General features: G+C 40.8%; 1 protein-coding gene across 4 annotated transcripts in view; it reads left to right on the forward strand.

Annotated features, from left to right (window-relative positions):
- Window positions 1-24,065, forward strand: part of clmna (calmin a) — a 44,942-nt gene that overhangs the window by 13,347 nt on the left and 7,530 nt on the right. For 2 of the 4 annotated variants that reach the window (XM_046412558.1, XM_046412559.1), the window contains exons 2-9: window positions 12,492-12,553; window positions 16,286-16,381; window positions 16,507-16,590; window positions 16,678-16,770; window positions 18,747-18,943; window positions 19,191-19,384; window positions 20,186-20,268; window positions 20,388-22,682. In XM_046412558.1, coding sequence (XP_046268514.1) covers window positions 12,492-12,553; window positions 16,286-16,381; window positions 16,507-16,590; window positions 16,678-16,770; window positions 18,747-18,943; window positions 19,191-19,384; window positions 20,186-20,268; window positions 20,388-22,682 — 3,104 coding nt within the window. The remainder of the gene's footprint in view (window positions 1-12,491; window positions 12,554-16,285; window positions 16,382-16,506; window positions 16,591-16,677; window positions 16,771-18,746; window positions 18,944-19,190; window positions 19,385-20,185; window positions 20,269-20,387; window positions 22,683-24,065) is intronic. The other 2 variants (XM_046412561.1, XM_046412562.1) reach the window with 2 other exon arrangements.

Here is a 24,065-nt window from a genome sequence, read left to right on the forward strand (position 1 = left end):
AGTTTAATATTTTATTGAATGTGATCCATCTTAACACAGATCTGAAATGGTGATGACAAACAGGTAATGATGAGAAAGAGCCTTTCTGTGAACTCTGCAGTTACATAATACTTCTGCATGATGCAGTACTGTAGTCTAAAGGGGGATGTCCCTGGCAGAGCTGCTAAATATTTCAATACAAGAGCTCTCCTGTATCTTTCATATTCTGCCTGTTGCTGCTTGATTCCATTGCTCATCTTGTGCTTTAGCCACGATGTGGCCTTTCTAGACATTTCTTGTGATTCCACCAGATGCAGCGCAGTGTGTTTCAGAAGGGTCCCAGAAGTGGCTCTCCAAGTCACATCAAGATCTAGGCTGGATCTGTTGCAGCGTTCAGCATCCGGTCAGCTTTCAAAATAAAGCACCGTGTGCAGACACCTGCTCTTTCATCACACAAAAGACAAAAAAAAGGGAACCATTTAACTACATCGTCCACTTTGCTATGATAGAGACACAAAAGAAAAATGACCATGTTACCAAAATCTGAAAAAGCCATTAAAATCGAGCGAACAAAACACTCTTCTGAAAGTAGCAGTGTTTTATGAAGCTGTGTGGAGGACGGAATAAAACCATGTTGCAGATGGAACATGAGGCAGCCATGTCTAGTGGGATCAAACAGCAACATTCAGACTACATTCAGTCACAAATTCAGAGTCATACATCCAGTCTGATGATGTGCAGTGGCAAACACAAATACAAAATGACAAGGAACATCTATTACTGGTGTCTTTTAGTTTCTGAGACTAGTTTCTAGAATGGAGGTGCCCATTATGCCGGTCGATCGCGAAGGTAGTGTTGGTTGATCGCATGCCAATCAAAGTCAGTCACCACGCATGTGCAGTCACATGAGTGTGAATCAAAAAAGAAACCGAAAACTTATCACTTCCATGCGGAATGCGAGGAAGACTTCTTTTTCACAATGCCACATTCAACGTGTGTTTGCCTGATCTGTCAATCTACCATTGCTATTCCGAAGAAGGGAAATGTGGAGCGCCACTTTCGGACTGTTCATAAAAGATACGACAAGAGTTTCCCTCTGAAAAGCGAGCTGAGAAAAAGAAAGGTGAAGGAACTAAAATCACAGTTGTCCGGACAGCAGTCATTTTTCTCAGGGCTGACTTCAAAAGCGAAGGCAGCTGCTGAAGCTTCATTGCGGGTGAGTCACTCCATCGTTAAGCACAATAAGTCTTTCCAAGATGGAGAAATGATTAAAGAGGCGTTCGTTGAAGCAGCCGACTCATTGTTTCAGGACTTTAAAAACAATCCTGAAATATTATCTTCAATAAAAGCTGTCCAACTATCAAGAAGCACAGTTACATGACGCTGTGAAGTCATGGCTGAGGATATGACTCAGCGGCTTTGGAGGGACGTCGCACAGTGTTTCTCACTGCAATTGGACGAGTCAACAGATGTAAGTGATACAGCCCATTTGTGTACTTTTATTCAGATGGTGTTTGCAGATATGACTGCAAAAGAAGAGCCGTCAACAATACTGCCCATGAAAGAACATACGCAGGGAGAGGACATTTTTCAGTCTTTCAAAAACTTTATTGAGAAAACCCAGCTCCCAGTGTGCAAAATGACGTCGACCACCACAGATGGGATACCCGCGGTGGTTGGCCGTTCGAATGGATTTATTGCTAAGTGCAGGGAGGATGATGATTTCCACAACTTCCTTAATTGCCCCTGCATAATACACCAACAAGCATTATGTGTAAAAATGCTAAACATGAAAGAGATAATGGATGTGGCAACAAAGATCACCTGCTCTATTCGAGCGAGATCACTTCAAAGATGGCTGTTCCGTGCACATCTGGAGAAGGCTGACCACTCTGAGCTCTTGCTACACACCCGACGTGAGATGGCTTAGTAGGGGGAAATTCCTGCAGAGATTTCGAGAGCTCTTTTCTTCTTGTTGCAAATCATGCAGAATACAAACAACTCAATGACCATCAGTGGCTGCTAGATTTAGCATTTTTAACCAATCTGACCAACATGTTTAATGAGCTTAATTTGGGGCTGCAAGGAAAAGACAAAACCGTGGTCGATATGATCGGCTCAGTTAATGCTTTCAAACGAAAACTGCAAAATCTGTCCTCAAAGCTGCATTGCCACGATTTGGGGAACTTCCAAAACCTCATTTCAGAGCTGGAGACGCAACAGAAGACATGTTTGCACCTTAACATTGCACGCTACAGCAGATTGACAACTGTCGGTCAGATTTTGACAGACACTTTCAAGACTTTGCTTTACTCAAGCCAGTTGCTACATTAATGTGCTACACATTTAGGGAAGATACTGAGGTTCATTCACTGGCATCAAAAATTGCAACACCACATCCAGCTGAAGTCCAGGGCTCATGGACAGTTTTGGAACTTATTCACAGAGGAGAAGTACCCAAACATGAGGAAAATTGCTACCTCCTTGACTGCATTATTTAGCTCTACTTATTTATGTGAGTCAGCCTTTTCCCACATGAAGATTTTGAAGTCCAAACACCGTTCAACCGTGACTGATGATCATTTGGAAGTCTGCTTGAGACTGGATACCAGCAGCTACTGTCCGGACTATGCAGGTCTGGCTGATTCCATCCAATGCAAGTCATCAGAGTAAGGGAATGACCGAAAGTGTACTCTGTTGTAGAGTGCCATAAGGGTCCATGCAGTTATGCAAGGTGCACAAATATATGTTGTGTTAAGTATACTCAGATACATAAATAAATATATATTCAGCATTTTTAGTGTAGATACATCATTTTGACATGGTCATTTGAAAATTAGCTCACTAGGCGAAAAAGTCTGGGCACCTCTGTTCTAGAACATCTGGAGGCATTCCTTTTTGCTGTTTTATCACAGTGGAAGAAGTCATCTTTGTGCTTTAATTGGAACCCAGGAAGATTGAATGAATATATATAATATATACAATATATAATATATTGCCTTGCTTACAGAGGATTGTAACCCCTTTATCATGATACATGTTGTTTTGACAAGTTCTTTTCAATGTACAGCCTTGATATTAATTTGACATTACCATATATAAAACGGGTCTTTCTTTTCGCATTGCAGCCTAACTGTAGTGGTAATGGTCAAGACAGACATCAACTTGTGTTTGAGGTTTCCAGTAGCATTGTGATAACTGTAGACAAAATGTTCTTTTATAGCTCTTCATTGAAGTCCCTGTCTGTTGTTAAAAAAGTATCAAGTTGCATAGAACTGTCTAAGATCCCCTGTCCTATAAAGTGTTGAACGGTGGGTGGTAACTCAGACAGACAGTTTTTATAATGTTTACTTGATGTGTAGTGGTTGCCATAGCTGTCATTGTGTTTGCCCTGAATTTGTCCAGCTTTGCAGTACTCTGAATGGTTCTTATCCTGCTTGTTTGGTGTAGAAGTGGCTCAGTTATCCAAACTTTTACCTGCGTGTTATTTGCGCAGACAGTTATTTAGATCTGCAGTTGATGATTGGTAGATGTTTGGTTTCATACCTATCTTATAGGGAAAACTGTTGTGATAAAGCCCACCTACCATCAGTGATTTGGTGCCCCTGGGGTCTATTCTTGGTCTGTTACTATTAACATTACACATAAATAACATTGTTGTTCCTAATTAGTACTTCACTTCTTTTTGTGCAGAAGATGCTGTCTTTTATGCTGAGGGTCCAGCTGTTTGTCTGTTCTTAAACATAAAAATATTGTTCAGTCAGCTTTAATGTCTGTACTTGATTACACAGGTATTCTTCAGTAGCTAAACCATGTTTGTCATTGTGAGTACCACCTTATCACCAATGACAAATTTGACATTGAATGTCTCCTGACATTTGTCTTAAAAGCTTTGTCTCAGACCGCATGTCTTGTACCTTCTTTATGGTTGTTGTGTTTTTTTTGTGTGACTGTCTGAATGTTTATATTATCAGGTCTCTCTTAAAAAAGAGATCTCGAGCTCAAGAGTGTAATTGATTAAATTAAGTTTATAATATGAAGATCTGCCAGGTCCAACTTGTTGCTAGGAATGTTTGTCTGTGCAAAGACAGAGCCAGAGTGAATAAAGTGCGTGCTGTGTGTCTTTCAAATCCTCCCTCTGAGGGAATACAAAATGGTTAACTTGTGTGTTTCGGTGGGGATTCACAAAGCAAAGAGACACAGACGCCATGAAAGAGTCACTCATTGCCTGTCTAGTTTTTTTATAGATGTGTGTTCATTTATAGCCTCCAATTACATTTGCTTGCTCCTTTTGTTCCCTCTGCTCCACCTCTACCAGAAATGTAATAAAAGAGTTGTCATGCTAAATGCATCGCTCCTACTGGTCAAAACACTGCTAGAGCAATGTGGGTTTGGCATACCCAGCTGAGCCTCCTTTGTTTGCATGGCAAGCAAATTAATCAGAGCCCTCAATGTCAGAGAGAGCTCATCTTACACAAGTTCAGTCATAAATGAACAGGTGGTAAAGCATAATGTCCTGGGTATTACAGATTTTTGCAGCAAGTGCTTAGAAATAACAGAATAATGCTGAATGTAATGTAAGCATTTTTAATCAGTCACTCACATTGCATTTAAATCTGTCTTAAGAGTTTATTATACTTAAAGCAGGAACACCCCAGAATGATCAGTGTTTACTGTTCATTCTGTCTTCCTATAGATAACATAGGGGATTCATACAGTATATGTTGTCCACACTTGCTCAGTACTGTACAAAAGTTTAGTTTTAGTTTAATAAATCCCAGGAGCTCATTAATCCTGTGTGTCACAGCTTCCTTTCCATTTTTTCAGTTTTTCACATCTCATTCATGAAAGACATTTCCAACTAAGCTCCTCAAGGACGTCTTTCCCTTGATTGGCGTTTCCTCCTTAGATCAGATCAACTTATCTTTAACAACAGGTTATGTACCACAGGTGTTTAAAACCTCTGTCATTAGACCTTTACTTAAAAAACCTTCACGTCAAGTGAAGACATCTTAGCAAACTATAGGCCGATATCCAACCTCCCGTTTTTATCTAAAATACTTGAAAGAGCAAATCAGTTAATTGAACACCTACACAGGAACAGTCTCTTTGAAATGTTTCAGTCTGGTTTCAGAGCCCATCACAGCACAGAAACAGCACTGGTTAAAGTCACAAATGACCTCCTCATGGCATCAGACCGCGGGCTTGTCTCCATACTCGTTTTACTGGATCTCAGTGCTGCTTTCGACACTGTAGATCACAGCATTTTATTACACAGATTAGAACATGAGACTAGAATCACAGGGACTGCGCTATGCTGGTTCAAATCATATTTAACAGATAGATTTCACTTTGCTCAAGTTAATAATGTTTCCTCTTCATATATAAGGGTTAGCCTCGGTGTTCCACAAGGTTCAGTGCTTGGGCCAATCCTGTTCACCTTATACATGCTCCCTCTAGGAAATATTATTCAGAAACATGGCATAAACTTTCATTGTTATGCTGATGACACTCAGCTGTACTTATCCTTAAAGCCTGAAGAAACAGAGCCGTTAGCCAGACTCCAGGCATGTCTTAAGGACATAAAGGACTGGATGACCTCCAATTTTTTATTATTAAACTCAGACAAAACTGAGATCATTGTTCTAGGCCCCAAACATCTTAGAACTAGAATAGCTGATAATATTCTCTCTCTGGACGGCATTACTTTGGCCTCCAGTACGACTGCAAGGAACCTCGGCGTTATCTTTGATCAAGACGTGTCATTTATTCATCACATTAAACAGACCTCTAAGACCGCCTTCTTTCACCTCCGTAATATTGCTAAGATTAGGAGTGTCCTCTCTCAGAGTGATGCTGAAAAACTTGTCCATGCTTTCGTTACTTCTAGGCTGGACTACTGCAACTCACTATTGTCAGGATGTCCAAATTACTCTGTTAATAGCCTGCAGCTGATCCAGAATGCAGTAGCTAGAGTTTTAACAGGAATCAGTAAAAGGGATCACATCTCCCCCATCTTAGCTTCTCTTCACTGGCTTCCGGTAAAATTCAGAATAGACATTAAAATTCTCCTACTTACATATAAGGCCCTAAATGGACTAGCCCCATCATACCTGCAGGATCTAATAGTCCCATATATTCCCAATAGAACACTCAGATCACAGAGCGCAGGTTTACTTACAGTTCCCAGAATTTATAAAAGTAGAACGGGAGGACGAGCCTTTAGCTATCAGGCACCCCTGCTGTGGAACCAGTTGCCAATCTGGGTTCGACAGGCAGACACCACCTCCACTTTTAAGACTAAACTTAAAACCTTTCTGTTTAGTAAAGCATATAGTTAGCACCAAATAAAGTGTGTAGGGCTGGTAGGCATAGTTACACTCACCTCATGATATATAGCCACAGGTAGAATAGGTCTGACTAACTGTTAATCTTTAAATCTCTATCATAGCTAAGCTGCTATAGGCCTATGCTGCCGGGGGACACAAACATGATCCACCAAGCAGTTTCCCCTCCTCCTTCTCCTCTTCTATCCTCTCCCCTCGTCAGATTAACATGCAGTTCATTATTTTATGTCACTAACTGTGTGTCCAGTTCTAGTTTTGTGTCTCTCCCTCCCTCTCTCTCTCTCTCTCTCTCTCTCTCTCTCTCTGTATCTTTCTGCAGGTATCTCTCCATCCAGATCTTCATGTTGAACTGTAGCCGGCTCTATGACCAACCCAATGTCTACTGTTGACATCTGCCTGTCATTCATTCTTTTGTGCACCGACTATCGGCGGGGTGGTTCTCCCTACGGGCCGAAATTGAACTGCATTGAATTGATAGGATAGTGATTTTCAACAGGACATAAAAAATACATGAATGATACAGCTGCTCATTATAATTTCATTATTATAATTTCAATCTTGTGAAATATTAAAATCATATTGAGGTGGCATCAAAAGTGAAAATTGAACGATGATGAATGACATGAAAAATTTTTATGAGTTGAGATTTTGTTTTACTTGTCTTTTTAATAATGTCATTCTCATGTTGTTAACTGCTTTCCTGCCTGTACAACATCCATTGCACGTCTGCCCGTCCTGGGTGAGGGATCCCTCCTCTGTTGCTCACCCTGAGGTTTCTTCCATTTGTTCGTGTTAAAGGTTTTTCTGGGAGTTTTTCCTTAGTCGATGTGAGGGTCGAAGGGCAGAGGATGTTGCTGATGTTATGTTAAGCCCTTTGAGACAAACTGCTTGTAAAAATGGGCTATACAAATAAAGTTGACTTGACTTGTCAGTTCAAACTCTGCTGTCTCACATTTTGTGATATGATGTAGAAAAAAAAATAACATTGGAAAAAAGCATCAGACTGATGCTGTCATATAAAAGGCTTTGTCACACTATATTTTCGTTATCCATTTCTGTCTTCATTGTACTAATCTCTTAAGGGAAAAGAACTGGTTTGTAGAGCTATCACGGTTGCGTATCGTGATTGATGAAGCCATTTCAGACAGATGGTCCAGTGAGACTGACTGAGAGCATACACTCCTTATCACCTAAATTCACCATCACTCAGCCCTTATGCACTTCGCACTGTTGCACTATTGACTCTATAAAATATAAATTCAGTTTCCAGGTCTGAAAAGCAAGGCCAATGTGGAAGCGCCTGACTCCACCATTCACTCTAATGCCACCACCGGTTTCAAAAATAAATCTGATTGTATCTAAGCTTATGACAGAATTACCCCACGTCTTACTAGATTTATTACCACAGCAAACAGTTTCCTAATGAGTTTATGATCTCACACGTTAATTTGAAGTCTTCCTCAGTACAGCGTGATGTTCATTTTCTGATTTATTGTCCATTTTAGAATAAAATATACCATAACGCATGGTATGTTTTAGGGCGTGGCTACGTTGGAATTGACAAGTCACTGCCACAGCACATCCTCAGGTCCTCAGATCCAGTCAGAATAGAGGTGTGTCCTCTCCAGCTCCACTCTCTCATCCAAATATGGTCACTTTGCACTCCAAACAACAAACAACAAGATGGTGAAAACTATAATACTTAACTTGAGGCGTCAAAACAGAAGTTCACAAACCAGCAGGGAATGGAAACACCCACACAGCCTAAGATGTACTGCTTTCACCATTCATGTCATATTTTCATATGGCGATGCATAATGTATAGCAAAGAACATGTTCAGATTTTGTTATTTTCAACTTCCATTATTCCAATTTAATCAACTTCCCTAAAGCTTTAGTTGCATTTGTTTCATAGTCTGGTCTTGTCAACATCTCTTATATTTGCCAAGTGCTTGCTCATGGGGGTTTTGTTGGGTCTCTCTAAAAATCAAATTAAAGAGTTTGGTCTAGACCTGCTCTAATTGGAAAGTGTCATGAGACAACCTTCGTTGTGATTTGGCACTATATAAATAAATTGAAATGAATTATGAAATTAAATTATGTCATTTTGAAAACCCAAAAAATCTCCAGAGGTAAAAGGTTTACAGAAAAACTATACAGTTGTCCCTACTTATATCAGAAGGATGGGCCCAGTTCCCAGGCTCCACATCTCATCACACTGCCAAATCTTGGCTTATTTCCATCTATGAAGCAATGAAGCTGAATGAATTAAAAAAAGCTTGCTGGTAGTTTTGATGGTGAGGAGAGCCCCATTAATGAATTCTGCTCAGAACTCACATGATGGCTGGGACAGCCCTGCAGATACACAAAATTAGTGGACTGGTTTTTAAAAGCCAAACTATTCTGTAGAGCTTGTTGGTCACTGTTTGACACAGCCCTTACTGCTGGATAACATATACATAGGTATACTGTTTTTTTTTTATGGCAAAAAAGTAATATAATACTACTAATACTAATACTTTACTTAAGTATGGTATGTTAGTGTTACGAAAGCCCTTGAATACAAGATGGTTCGAATGTTTGACACTTGAGTGATAGTACTTGATATGTAATAGTTACCTTCCACCAATAGTAATAGTTACTTATTCTTCGTCATACTTGGAGAATCTATAACCAGGAGCACTGGAAATGTTATGGAGGGTCATGTTGGAACAACACCTTAATGTTGATCCATCCATCCATTCATCCATTTTCTATACCTGCTTTAATCATTAGGGTTGCAGGGGGGCTGGAGCCTATCCCAGCTGACAGTGGGTGACAAGTGGGCTACACCCTGGACTGGTTGGCAGTCAATCATGCATACTCACACATTCACACACCTATGAGCAATGTAGAGTTGCCAATAACTGAATGTTTTTGGGACTGTGGGAAGAAGCCGGGGTAAGGCCAAGCAGGCACAGGGAGAACATGCAAACTCCGCACAAAAGGGCTCAGACCTGGACTTGAACCTGGAACCCTGTTTGCTGTGAGGCAGCAGTGCCAACCACTGCGACACCATGCTGCCTAATGCTGTTCCAGGGCAGTTATTCCCACCCAACTTTATCTAAAATACATTCAGCAGTCATTACCATTGTGCCCTGATGCTGTTTGCTTTGATGCGGAAACATTCTGAGTAATTAAGTAATTAGTCACACAGAGTCAGACTTGTAAAATAAACTCAACATAACTTTAAAAGAGGCTCATTATGTGCGATAGAAGTAATGTTGTCTGCTCGTGTAATTTTTCCAGGTACATTATCCAAAGTAGAGCTCTGGTTTCTGTTAGGGAAGTACTGCTGAGTAAACAGTGTCTCAAGCAAGTAGTTTTATGAAAGATTAGGTCACGGTATCTGGACTCGGATACATCACAGTATACTTATGAATGTGCCCTATTGTAAGTGCTGGTGATTTATTTTATGCAAGTGGCCAAGTAGTAGTCGTCATTTTCCAGTCACTCCACTGTTGCTGCCTCTTCTGGTCTTGCACAGAGTATGCTGCTCTAGTTGTTCTAGCTCAGTTTCTTTCACATTCTGTTTTTGGTTTCTTTGTTTAGTTACAAACATTTCCCGCTCACAGAATGCTGCATACGGTACCTAAGCTCAGGTTAGTAAAGCCACAAAGAACTGTTGTCTTTTCCATTGCTTTAATTGGAGGCCCTTATTCAAAACTATTAGGGTAATAAGCTTAAAATAGTGATTTGATTATGTGTGTTAGTTTAGATGGGAGATTCTGTTGACCTGAGAGTAATCTCTTCGTTGGTGTTGACGAACTGTGTTCATGTCATATTATTATAAATGTACTTATTTAAAACCCAGTTTGTAAATCACTAAATCCTACTTGTTCACATAAACCAACTCAGACTTTTCTGAAATATCCAGTATCTCTTAGTTTGCACTGAATAATACAGAGGCCCCTCAAAAACAAACAAACATGGGCCCCTCATGTCAGCCAAGGTCTGCTAATCAAGACAATGTAATAGAAATACTGCTGAGGTGTCAGTGCACAGTATTTATAACCCCAAAAATGTTCAGCACATCATACAACTGCCTTAAATTGTCTGATGAATTGAATGCTCACAAATCCTAAATGTGGGAAACTTTCCTGTCTCTTTTATCCAACTAGCATGCAGTAATAGCCCCAGGATTAATGAGCTCCATAATAGTCAGAAGTGTCACAGAGTGATGTTTCTTTTCTGTCAAAGATCCACACAGAGCTCAGTCTGCATAGAGTGTGTTTGTTGTATTGGTTGTTTCATCGTTGGTCTTGAACACACCCTTATCTTTCTGATCCCCCCTCAGGCTCTGTCTCTCACTCGTTGCCCATCATCTCCTCTTTTTGTCATCCTCTTTCTCCCCTCGCCTCCTTCCCTCTCTTCTCTGCCGCCTCCCTGTGTCTATTCTGACAAAGATTCATGCAGTAATGCCTGAGCTACACCTCTTGAATACCAACCCAACCAACCCAACTCTTTTGAGGTATTTCCCCTGTGAGGAAGCACAAGACAGAGGCACACTGCTATTTCACTACCAGGGCACATTAACAAATCAGTGGCTCAGCCCTCCGTATCACTGCTCGTCAAATACAACGCCATTATGGATCACAACCTTGACTGATGATGAAGAACTGTATCTTCTCCTCTGTGATTTGTGCTGTAATGTAGGGCTGTCTTCCCCATCAGGCTTCAGTGAAGCAGTCATGACTCCAGTGGAGGAAGAAACAGTCAATAAAATACCAGCAGCCTAAGCTTATCACCCTTGGTATTTATAATACAAGGTTTGCTCCAGTGCCTCCAGTGAGCCACACTGGACATAAAGATAAATAATGGCTGACTGTGCTACCATGGTAACCCTTCCAGAGTTCCTTACAGCCTCTCTAGTTGTCAGTCCCCCCATAAGTCTGCTTTCTGCACTATGGTGCTGTGGAGTCAGTATGTACTGAGCAGACTAAGGCTTAGATTGTACTGCCAAGCAGATGTGTACACGGCCAGCTGCAGACACCATGGACGCATAGTAGTTCCCTTTATACTACTGTGTGAGTCTGCTTGGAGGATGTGTTCCACATACGTGCAGTAGATTAGTGTCTACAGGAGACATGTAGCTCACACACACTACGAATCAAATCAAAATGGTGATATCCTTACAAGAAGAAGAGCTTCTTTGTTGTGCTTAGTGCAGTCACAGCAAAAAAGCTTAACTGCAGTGATGCAGGTAGCACTGAACAACACACAGCCCACATGTGCACCGTTTGATGATGAAATTTACTTCACGGGGACACAGAAAGTATAATTCGTGGTTCAGGCTTCACAAGGAGGGTAGATAAATATATGGAATTCTCCGAGTCAAAAGTAAACAATCCCTTGTCCTTGTCCAATTCAGAAAAAAAAATAAATCATATAATTTAGATCATGCTATCTATATTATTTGTAATTATGTGGACTCACAAACAATACATACTAATCTGGCAGTAATCTTGGCAGTATGTTGGTCCATCATTACACAGATATGTTGGACTGTCAAACACTATTCACTACAGCCACATCCTTGTCATAGGGAGTGGAAATTGCTATGCATGGTTGGCCCCACCCTATTTGAAGGACAGTGTACTAGCTGTCATTATATACCATTGCCCCACTACCAGCATTCTACCATAACATTATCAGAAATGCATGAAGTATGCATGAAAGATATAATCTTTCTCTGTAAGTAGAGGCAAAGGAGCGATGTATCATAAAACTGAAATTAGTTAATGATAGGCAAAAGGTTAGCTATGCTTACTGAATACTAATGAAACATTAGCTAAATGTAATAAATATACTGGTCACTTAAAATATCAAATGCATGACATTAGTCTACCTTTGTGTCACACTGTTGCTACATTTTGTGTTTTGAATCAAGGTGGGTAGATAACTGTGTGTGTGTGGGTGAGGGGGGGTGCGTTCTCACACCCACTGTTTCCTGCTCATTCTTAGCTATGGTGACATGGCTTTGGAGAGAGGTGATTCATGCTTACTTGCTGTTTCACTGGTTTCACTTTCCTAATAACCGAAACATTTTCTCTCTCTGTCTCTCTCTCACTCTCTCTCTCTCTCTCTCTCTCTCTCTCTCTCTCTCTCTCTCTCTCTGCATTGCAGTTGAAAGAGAAGTGGTTCAGAAGAGGACCTTTACACGATGGATGAACCTACATTTAGAGAAGGTTTGTTGATAACTTCATGAAATGGTGGCTGCAGAAAATACACAAAGGCGAGAAACAGTAATTATGGTTGTGGCGCTCAGTTATTACAGAGCTGCTCACTGAGCCTTCATTTACTACCTGGTTATTCCCACTCCACCCCAAAACCCATAACTCCATTTTCACCACAGACTAGATCATGAGGCTGAGCTTGCCCCACCGTGCTCACTTTATGTGTTTTGCACTGCAGCTAAAGCACGTGCTCTACATAAACAACAGCTGCATTCTCTCCATCTCGCTCTCTGAATTATACATGTGGTTATGTGGAACTGCCTGTGTGCAACATTAAAGTTTCATTAGGCCGTAAAGTGTTAATCTGAGAGAACAGTGGTAATGTTACAAGGTCTGCCTATCCCAAGGTGGTCGTTTTGCTCTCCACACCACCCAGCAAGCTGCTGTATGTGAACAATGTCTGGGTGGATGACAGCTCCCTCCTTTGCTACATGGGGCTTTGAGCCAAACTAAGGAGAATCGCTGTGTGCTAACCAGTGAGAAGACTGTCAGTGAATGGGACTTAGAAACTAGGGAAGTATGAAGTCCCAAATGGGACACCTAAATAAATACAGCAATGTGATTTATAAATCAGAAATAAAAAGTTATCATCATCATATAAATACTATACCTATTTCCTCATCATCATGAAGAATAAAAAAAAATGCATAAATAGTTCATCTAAATAAATAAAATTACAGACAAAATGCAGTACAGAAAAGACGTTTGGAGTCTTTTAGCAATAAATTCAGGTGGCTTTTTAGCTTTCATTGGATGGAACATCCATAGAGACAGGAAAGAGGTAAACGAGGCACGAGGTTGGACTCCCAGGCTGCTACTGAAAACTCAGCTTCCACATATGGGGTCCACCCTCTACCAGAACACTCCACGGATTTTTTTTTTTTTTTGGTTCATGCAAAGATATTACACGTTTACCATGTTTATAGGCTCGTTGTGACTCAACACACATATCATGACCAGTGTCCATTGTTAATAATTATCTATAAATTTTGTAGAGAAAAGGCACTTTAGAACTTTCTTCAGAATTCTCACATATCTAAGTTTTCTTCAGTAACAAAGTAATTCAGTGATAGCTGTCTGTAGATCCATGGGTACAATGCAAATAGAAGCTGCTGACAGCAAGTAAATGATTAAAAGTGCGCAGATTGTTTCGTCTGTAAAATGTCATAAAATGGTGAAACTGCCCATTATGGAGTCCCATATGGAGCAAACCATTACAGCGAAAAAGCAGGAAAGAGAGAATATTTGGTGCTTTTGGTCCAAAAATTCCTAAAAATTTAATTGATTATTAAAACAAATATTGACTGGTTGGTTAATTGATTAATCATTTCATCTCTACTAGAAAGTTAGCGGAAACTCAACGAGCTCTAGCAGAGCCTATTTACACTGAGACACTGTGTTTCTGTGCCAACTCCATAGTTTCACTTTTGAGCCTATTTTTCTTTTCTGTTTTCATTACCCAACAAGGGGTGCATTTGGGTTAGCTGAGAGTCTAAGCATCTGATAAAATCCTTTGTTTTCTCTCACACAATGAGTCTCTCTTCTCTTACTCACTGTCTGGCCCAGCATCAAATCTCTGACCCAATAATTGACAATCATACATTTGTCTTCTGTCATCGAGGAAAGTTCCAGTCACTTTACCCCCCCCTTTCAACACCCATTTACCATGTTCAAGACAACATCCCAAATGCCTGACTTAGTAATGTCCTTAAAGCATTTAGTAATGAATGTGTGTTGATTTTTCAGTGACAGTTACTTGAAATAGACAGGTTCTGTTAGAGAACTGTTGTCTCCCATCTCGTGTGTGAATTAAAGCTAAAGGGTTGGCACTGTGGCACTTTTTAAAACTGAATGTGGCCTTTAGGTTCCCTTTGGGACAGATTACTGGTGATGTTATGTAATCTTCACGTTCCCATTTTGTGATTCCTAAAAGCCTATTTGCATACTTTGAGTCCTCCCATTAGGAAATTAGCAGTCCATAACTTAATGATCACCGAGGATGTAGCACAAATGATTAATGAGAGCTTTTGGTAATCATTGTTGATGATTAATATTTGGATTCACTGACTGAGGCTAAGTAAATCTGTGTCTGCTTTGATTTTCATGCAGATTCACCGCAGTGACCAGTAGCAAGTGGTCTGTCTGTAACTGTTTTATCCATTTGAGAAAATACAGCACTTGACAGTCACCAGTGGGTTAGAGGATTGCTGCTGAGACCGCAGCTTCGAATAGCCGCCTCAGCAATGATGGTGCAGAATATTTCCAAAACATTCCATCCCCCAGCTGTTCCTCCAACCTTGCAGCGCAGGGAAACGACCCTTTCGTTCGCCAGGGTAAACTCCAACATGCAGGTAGAGAGCTGGGGGACTATAACTAAGCTCACTCCTGCCCAAAAAAGAGAAGCGTCCAACCCCTCTTGAAGAGGTTGGTTCCAGTTGTGTGTAGAGGTGAGCCTGACTATGTCTAGCCAGTATCTCTTGACCTCACACACAAGCTCAGGTTCCCTCTCCACCAGTGAGGTGACATTCCATGTTCCAACAGCTAGCTACAACCAGGAATTGGACCAAGGACCCCGCCAAGGTCCCTGCCTTTGTCTGCTGTTCGATTCACACTGCACCAGACCCCTTTGACTCCTCCTGTGGGAGGTGAGTCCACTGAAGGACAGACCAATGTCCCTGCTTCGGGTTGGGCCTGGTTGAAGGCTCAGCCACCAGGGCCCCTTCCCCAGGCCTGGCTCTAGGACAGGGTCCCGTTAGCCCTCCAGACAGGGTTCATTCCTCCTTGTTTTTCTTCTTCATAGAGATCTTTGTGAACCTCGTTTCGTCTGGCCCTTCCCCCAGGACCAGTTTGCCTTGGGAGATTCTACCAGGGGCAAACAGTCCCCAACAACATAGCTCCAAGGATCACTAGTGCGCTCAAACCCCTACACCACGTTAAGGTAGCGGTTCCTCAAGGAGGAAAAAACAGTGTATTATTTTCTAAACAGGTGGGAGTCAGGTGGGAGCAAACAGTCCAGAACAGAAAAAATAGTCTTGAAGAACTATTGTGACTGACTGAAGCTAGCGTGTTCCCATCTTGCTAGTTTTGTACTGTAGCTGTTTGCCAACTAGCCATGTGAGTACTGACATCCGTAGTTGGCACATACAGAAGCACAGATGAACTGGTGTGCCCCTTTCTGCTGTCGCCAGGTCTTAAGTTTTCATTTTTTTAAAAAAATATAACATAATGACCATTATTTGGCTGCACTGTGAACTGCCGCATTAGTTGTTTTTCCTCTGTTTAATTTTGACAGAGTATTTGCTCAAGGTGTGTTCAGCCAGTGGTTAACACATTTGTCATTATGTCATTATTATTTGTCATATGGAACACTGGGTCATGTATTATTAAAACAAAACACTCACCACAAGACTCTTTGCCAGGACTAAAATGTGAAAGATAACTCACTTTATATTTTCCTTAATTTTTATTTTAAATTTGCATTCACTGCACATAACCTCACATAAAAAGGAGCCCGAAACAGAAAAGTTTTGCTTAAGAAAAAGATTAAAGATTAAACTAATCAAACAAAATTTCAATTTTTTTTTTTAATTGACTAATTGATTAATTTACTAATTGTCATTGCTCATCTCTCTCATCTTCTTATCTCTCCCCTCTCCTTTCTCTTCCCTTCCCTTTGAATTTCAGTGTGACCCATCCATTGAGGTTCATGACCTTTTCCGAGACATACAGGATGGACACATTCTCATGGCCCTGCTGGAGGAGCTCTCTGGCTGCAAGCTGGTCAGACTCACTTTATTTTTATTTTATTTTATAGGAGCAGGGCCTTCTGCAGTACTATAGTAATAGTTGTTTTGGCTGGCTCTTTTTATACTACTCAATGATACTTATTCTGAATGATTTTCTAGCTTCACGGATTCAAGAGATCCTCCCATCGTATTTTCAGACTCAATAACATAGCCAAAGTCCTGTCTTTCTTGGAGGAGAGAAATGTGAGTACCACAACAAATCATATGTAGACATAGCTACCTACTGCTTGTTTGGTTGAACTGTAAACACAAACATATGTGTGTCCTCAGGTAAAGCTGGTGAGTATTGATGCAGCTGATATTGCCGATGGAAACCCCTCCATCATCCTGGGGCTCATCTGGAACATCATCCTCTTCTTTCAGGTAATATCCTTATCTCTGCCAATTTTTAAAAATCTGTATTCTCATTTAATACCTCTTAATCTACTCTGATCTGTTCTTTAAGTTTCCATCCCTTCCTCTTCTCCGTGCCACTCTATTCACTTAAAATGAGGTCAAGTGTAAGAATAAGGTGTACACTTCACGGCCGGTAGACCTTTCATTCATCAAATCCCATTAAAGTGCAGCTCACTGGCTGGTTTATATAATCCACACTGCGGTTCAATGCCTTGGACAGACACCATGAGGAAACAATTATCTGCAGTTTACAGCCTGTCCTCTCATTCTGGAAGAACTCCACAGTATGAAGCTGTCTACACTGCCAGGTCTGAGTTAAGATGAATGTTAATAATGAGCAAAATACACTGAAACTTGTGTTCAGAAGAACTTATGGGTCACTTCACTAGAGTGTCCTTTTAAAATGAGATCATCCCTGTTAGAACTAACCCCTATTGATAGTTGCTCTAAGCTTTTCTTTTATGAATTAACCCCAAAAATTCAGCTCTTGCCTAAGCCTCACTTCTCAGCTTCAAAGGTGACTGCTCATTAATAGCAATGAAATAGACCATATTTACAAATAAATGTGGAGTTGCATATAATATATCTGGGAAGCAGTGGTTTTACACAATACTAAAGGTCTATTTCTATTAATAATTGTAATATTATCCTGTGGACAGTCCATGCCATGCTCACCACTACATGCTGATAAATCTACTCTAGCCTTTCATATATTCATTTGTTCGCACAGATTCCATCCATGCGTTTTTTTATACCACTTTATCCATGCAGGATCGCAGGGGGGCTGGAGCCTACCCCAGCTGACAAAGGGTGAGAGGTGGGGTACACCCTGGACTGGACGCCAGTCAATCGCAGGGCTGTTACAAAAAGATGAACAATCACACACAATGTAGAGCAGCCAATGTGCATGTTAGGTTACCCAGAGTACCTGGAGAAAACCCACGAAGGCACAGGGAGAACATGCAAACTCCACACAGAATGGCCCAGACTTGAACCCAGAACCCTCTTGCTTTGAGGCAACAGTGCTAACCACTGCACCACCATGCTGCCCCTCGCACTGATTCCTTTATATTGAAATAATCATGGAACACAGACAAAAGTACTACAGGGACAAGTAGTCAATGACTATGATGTTGCGTAAAAGTTCAAAGAAAAAAGAAGTGGTCTTGTTTCCCCTTAAATTATGGGAAATTAGTTTGCTCATAAATGTGAAAATGGGCCTTTAACATATTACGATGCCAGATTTGAACTGATTAAGACTCAAGCACTGTATGGATGTTACGTAATAAGAGAAACTACAGAATTTTGGGAAGCTGGCTTGTGATACCCGTCCCAAGTATGATTGCAGGCTTTAGGTGATAAATTTGTAGTCATTAAGTTGGACACCATCTAGGGTGATTTTCTCAGACTTTAGAACTGGCCATTGTGAACAAGCTGATCTTTATGGGTAAATTCTTCCCTTTAGTTCTATCTCTGATCTCAAAAAACGATACAGCAATGAAAATATACTCTGAGTGTTTTAGTGGTTTTGATTATGACTCAGTTGTGTTGGTCATTTGTTGAAATGTTTACCTTACATCATACTGTATGTGTTGGTTGTCATGGTATCCATTATGCAATAAGTCCAGTTGCTGACTTGACCTTTTATCTGTTTGCAGCACTTTCTCTGTGTTTTAAGCCAGAACAAATATTACTTTATACCTGAGATATTTTTTGTCAGAAATTGACCTAACACTGGTAAATAACCCACTTGTTTTTGGGTTGCTGATAACTTTTTATACTTTTTTTTTATTTAATATTCAGCAAATTGTATGCTCAAGTGTCAGCATAAAGCATTTGGCTAAATCATTTCTTGACGAGACGTGGATGAATTGATTACTTAACAGCTTAACCGACAGCTAAAAGGTTGGCTAAAAGGGTACATAATCCAATTCTCCTTTCAGATTAAAGAGCTAACTGGGAACATCAGGAGCCAGTTCCCCTCTTCCTCCAGCTTGTCCTCCATCCCCACCAGCTCAGACTCAGACACATCCTTCTGCAGCACACCGTCAGATGAGAAACATTCAGCATCCACAGCCATGCGAGAACACAGCAAAGCCATCAAGAAACTGCTGCAATGGGTGCAGAAGCGAACACGCAGGTGAGTGTGGTATACCGTTTTCATTAAAAATTGCTGTTAAAAGTATGAAAAATAGAACAATTTCTTCATCCTCTGTTGTTTCTTTCTTATGAATCTACAGTATATAATCATAGAATATACTCTACCTTACCAAAACAGTAAGAAGAGACAAACAATAAAAAAACCCCATGGGTCTATGCGTTTGGTCTTTGTCTGGTGTTTTCACCAGATTGACCCAGACTGCTGAATATGTCCTGTTATACCATAGGTTCGGTGTGGCAGTGCAGGACTTTGGAAAGAGCTGGACAAGTGGCCTGGCCTTCTTGGCTATCATTAAATCCATTGACCCCAGTCTGGTGGACATGAGAAAGGCATTGCTGAGGACAGCCAGAGAGAATCTGGAAGAAGCCTTCAGGATAGCCCACTACAGCCTGGGTATCCCACGCTTACTGGAGCCTGAGGGTAACTAGAAAACAGCTATTTTTACATACCAACATAATGTGGTTACTGCCCACATTTAACTAAGACCATGATGAAAATAATTAATACTGAATTTTCCATGTAGTCATGAATTACCGGTAACAATATTCTAATTTAAGTGAAACCAGGAACAATCCCAGTAGTAATAGTACTTGATCATCAACATAATTCTATAATGTATAAATGCTCTTGCTTGGTGGTAAAAACCAAAAGTGAAAGGTGTTTAATGCCTCAGCAACCTGTTTAATATGTTTAACATAGACAGATGGTAGATGTCCTCAACAGATTTCTCGTGGTTCATTAGCTTAACCAGACCATTCTAGTCCTGTTATGACATTTACATTTCTGCTACCAAATCTAGGCTGCAAATCTAGTAACTTGAGTGTTAGTCCTCGTGCATGGAAACAGTATCATAGTTATTCCCATTTAAATCTTATGTTGTGCCTTTATTTAAGACCAGGATGAAGTAGAGATAAAGTCATTGAAATCCCCTGATAAGCCAGTCAGAGGTAAATTTGGAATTGGCTATCATTATCTAATTCAGGTAGCTTCTGCCTAAATGCCAGAAAATGCTGTGGTTTTAGTGTTGGTATTCCTAGCAAAAAAATATGTACACATATAAGCAGATTTATCTTAGATCTAATATCTTTGCCAACGTATTTTATGATTTAATTCAGACATGATACCTACATGTAAAATTGCCAACACTTTTATGTAATAAAGTGCAGATCATAACTGAAGCCTAATTGATGTGGGAGTCTATGTGTTCTTTTTTCTGACCAGATGTGACCGTCAATGCACCAGATGAACAATCAATCATGACATATGTGTCACAGTTCCTTGAGCACTTTCCTGGCATAGAAGAGGTAAGAATTCCTCTTTACAGTTCATGGATTATACGTGCCATATTATATTGTGACAAGACTCTTAATTCATGAATGTGAAAACTGATAGATTTCTGCCATCTTCTTTGGTTCTCTCTCAGCCGGAGGAGCCCTGCCTGTTGATTGAAAGAAGTGTCTCTATGTGCCGACTCAACTTCCGCGACAGTGACTCTGACCACCTAAGGAATGGGCCTCATGGAAACAGAGTGAGAGAGAGGTCCTGTATGTTCCAGAGGGATTGTGCCCAACCTCCACCCAAAATTTTAATTTCCTCTGTGTCAGAGGACAGAGGTAGCATCTCACGCCACATCAGGCGTGCTGCAGCTCGCTCGTGGTCCAGTGAAGATTTCTTAGCAGATTCCTCCCGTATGGAGGACAGCTCCAGCAGTGTGGTTAAAGAGCCCAAGGAAACTGCCAGTGACATCTTAATCAACAGCCCACAGCTGTCATACACTCACTCTCCCACAGGCTCATCAGTGCCTGAGTCTATAAACACTGAGTCAGTCATTGGCGACTCAGCAATCAGCTCACCGGACTCCTGGGTTGAGAGTGAGTTTGGTGTCCTACCAGAGAAGTTTTGTGAGAGCAGAAGTGACAGTTCTTTGTGTGACAGTGGAACTGCTTGGGATGTGTACCGTGCCACCCCTGTGGAGATCACAAGTCTTGATGAAGGATTTGTCCCATCTGTAGAGGACAGAGCTTCTGAAGAGCCATCTGTTACTGAGTCACATATCGATGAAGGGATTTACTCACTGAGCTCATTGGAAAGCACCCAGGACAGAATCCACGGACATATTGTGGAAAAGCAAGCAGAAGTAGTGAGGGAGAAAGAGGCCAACCTTGAAAATCACAACCAGGACAAAACATCAGAACAGGTATCTGATCATACTGAATCTGAGATTACTAAAGAGGGAGACTCCGAACAGATGGATACAAGTCTACTTAAAAAAGGCGAAGTACCCGGAGAGCAAGAATCTTCATTTGGAATGAGTGATGCTGATGTACTGGCCAACTCTGGTACTGAAGATTTATGTGAAACTGAAAAAAATAGCCAGTCCCAAATGATCTCTGACACTAAACTACAGCCTGACCAAGAACTCATGAAGCAAACCAGTGTTGAAGAGAGCACTGGCAAAGAACCAGATGTCTTAAAGAAAGTTGTGGACTTCATTCGAGATGCACAGGATGAAGAAGGACAAATTAATGGTCAAACTCAAGGTCAGACTGAGAGAAATAACTCTGAGGAGGTTGAAGTGGAAACTACACCGAAAGTAGATTCTCCTTCAGAGGAGACAAAAAGGGAATTAAGAGAAGAGTCAGGGATTTTAAAGGAAAGGGATGATGGGGTTGTAGAAACACAAGACAAAACAAAAGAAGGAGAGTGCCTAGATCCTCAAGAAAGCTTTAGCTCAGAGACTTGTGATGCTGTACCAACCACATATTCAGCAAGCCAAGATGGAGCCTCAAGAACAAACCTGGACCCAAGCACAGACATAAATATTCCTCTGATCTCTATTTCCAGTGAACCAGAAGAGCGGCCTGGTGAGGGAACTTGTGACCCAGAAAGCCAAGAACATGCTTGGGATTATGAATTACATCAGGCAAGGGCAACTGGAAATGAAGGAAATGACAGAAATATTAACAGCCCTCAAAATCCAGATGAATTGTGCTGTGACTCCAGTGACAAAGACAAAAACCATGTTGAAATTCTGGTATCAGAAAATGTTAAACCAGAACACCTAAGAGACATACAAAGTGGGCATTTGGATGATACAGGCGAACATTCCATCAGCAATTTCTCAAATGCAGACATTTGTGGATCAGACACAATTGATAAGATTCAAAGAAGTGAAGTCAAACAGGAATGTGAGTCTCCTCAGCACAGCTTTCAGACAAGTAACACTGAGAAGGACTTGATTAGTCAGACTACTAATATAGATTCTAAATCTCAACTTGTGAATAATGAGCAAGAGACCGATTTAACTGATCAACTGGATGGCCACCAGGACAAACTGGGTGACACCTTTTCCGATAGTAAGAAGATCACACTGGATCCAGTCAACTCGAAACACAATGGTATGACAGGGATTTCGTATTGTGAATTAAACAGTGTATCCGGAGACATGAACTTGTTTTATACAGACTTTGACCGAAATTCTTCCACAGATGATCTAGTTGTTGACCTTATCGAACCCATGGATCTGTTCTATCCTGACAAAGAGGAGGCCGTGTTTACAGAGCCACCTGATACCGAAATGCAGAGTTGGCCATCTGTGTTAAGTGTATCCGCTCTTCAGCCGGCACCAGCTTCGGACTCTATGCCAGATGACCAGTCGCTTAACCTGCTGGGTGAACATTTCGGGAATGGAGTCAATTTGATTCAAGAGAATGACAAGGTAAATCCGAGTTTTTTTTTCAGCAGTGCCTGTGCATTCACACCATTTCAAATGAGCTTGCACTTTTAAACTTTAAAGTATTTCAGTTTTGTTTCAGTGTGGTTTTTGGCTATAGGTGAGTGTTCATTGGCCATGCTAGCGGCATGGCACTATGTTGTTTGATAAGTCATATGTCCATGATGTTAGTCAAGACTGACATTTATTCTTTCATTTTTACAAATATTTGACTGATGTACTCATTCAAATTGCTATGTAATTTTTGTGCACATATTCTTTGTCCTCAGAGATTGAATCTTAATGCCCCTTTTTTTTCAAATAGCATCATGTTTTTTTGTCAAGTTTTTTTTGAGTGAATATCTAGATTCACTGTATGTCCCCCACAAGGTGGCTTAGAATAATGTTCGTGAGCCTTGGCTTCACCAGACACTGTCATGAGGTCAAAATGTCATTTCGTGACCAGATACATGCAAATCTAATTACATTCCCATTGGTCTCGCCTGTCTTATTGGATCTGTACTCAGCTGCATTTAATGGGTAGCACTAATTTGCAAATAATTGCATGCAAACACACAGGGAGATGAAATTACATGACAGGGCTTTCCATTGGCTGTTGGTCTTTCTTAAACATGGGCATGGCCTGTCCTGGTACACATCAAAGTCACAGAACTCCTTTTTCAGCCAGCGAAACCTGTCACGGGGCACGGTGTGTTTTTTTGGTTGGGGCTTGAGGTCCACATCATCATTGGCTGGGCAGTCAGTGGGTTGGTGGTTTTCTTTGTCCATTTCAGCTGCATCTTCATTCTCTGAGTCACTTGCATCAGTGTCATCTCAGTCCATTGCAAAATCGCTCTCTCCATTTTGGACTACAGCAATCACATCCTGCACACTGAATAGATGACCTTTCTGCGCTGGTGGCATTGGAATTTCCGCAATGGAAAAAGTAAAACAAATAAAATTAAATATGTGAATAATACATATGGGTCTAGCTAGTAAACTGAAAGAATAGACTAGGTGGTAGTCCATGTGTCGAGGGTAGAGATCTAAGTATTATCCATCAAAGTATAATCATTTCACTGCAAATGCTAATCAAAATTCCACTACATTCAAACAATACTGTCTGTCTGGCCTATTATGCTCTCTACTTATCATACTGAAAGGAACACATACATCCCCCCAGAGCACTTACAGGTTCACATTCAAGACCATTCACACCTGTCCCTTACATGTGCAAATGGATTCCCCCCCAAAAATTCAATTTCAGTCTCAATTCAATTTATTTATATAGCACCTTATGCAATCAAAAATGTCTAGATGCTTTACAGAGACCCAGAGCCTGAACCCCCGAGCAAGCACACAGTGGCAAGGAAAAACTCCCTTTTAACA

The sequence above is a fragment of the Scatophagus argus genome, chromosome 15 (genome assembly GCF_020382885.2).
Source record: "Scatophagus argus isolate fScaArg1 chromosome 15, fScaArg1.pri, whole genome shotgun sequence".
Classification (NCBI taxonomy): domain Eukaryota; kingdom Metazoa; phylum Chordata; class Actinopteri; family Scatophagidae; genus Scatophagus; species Scatophagus argus.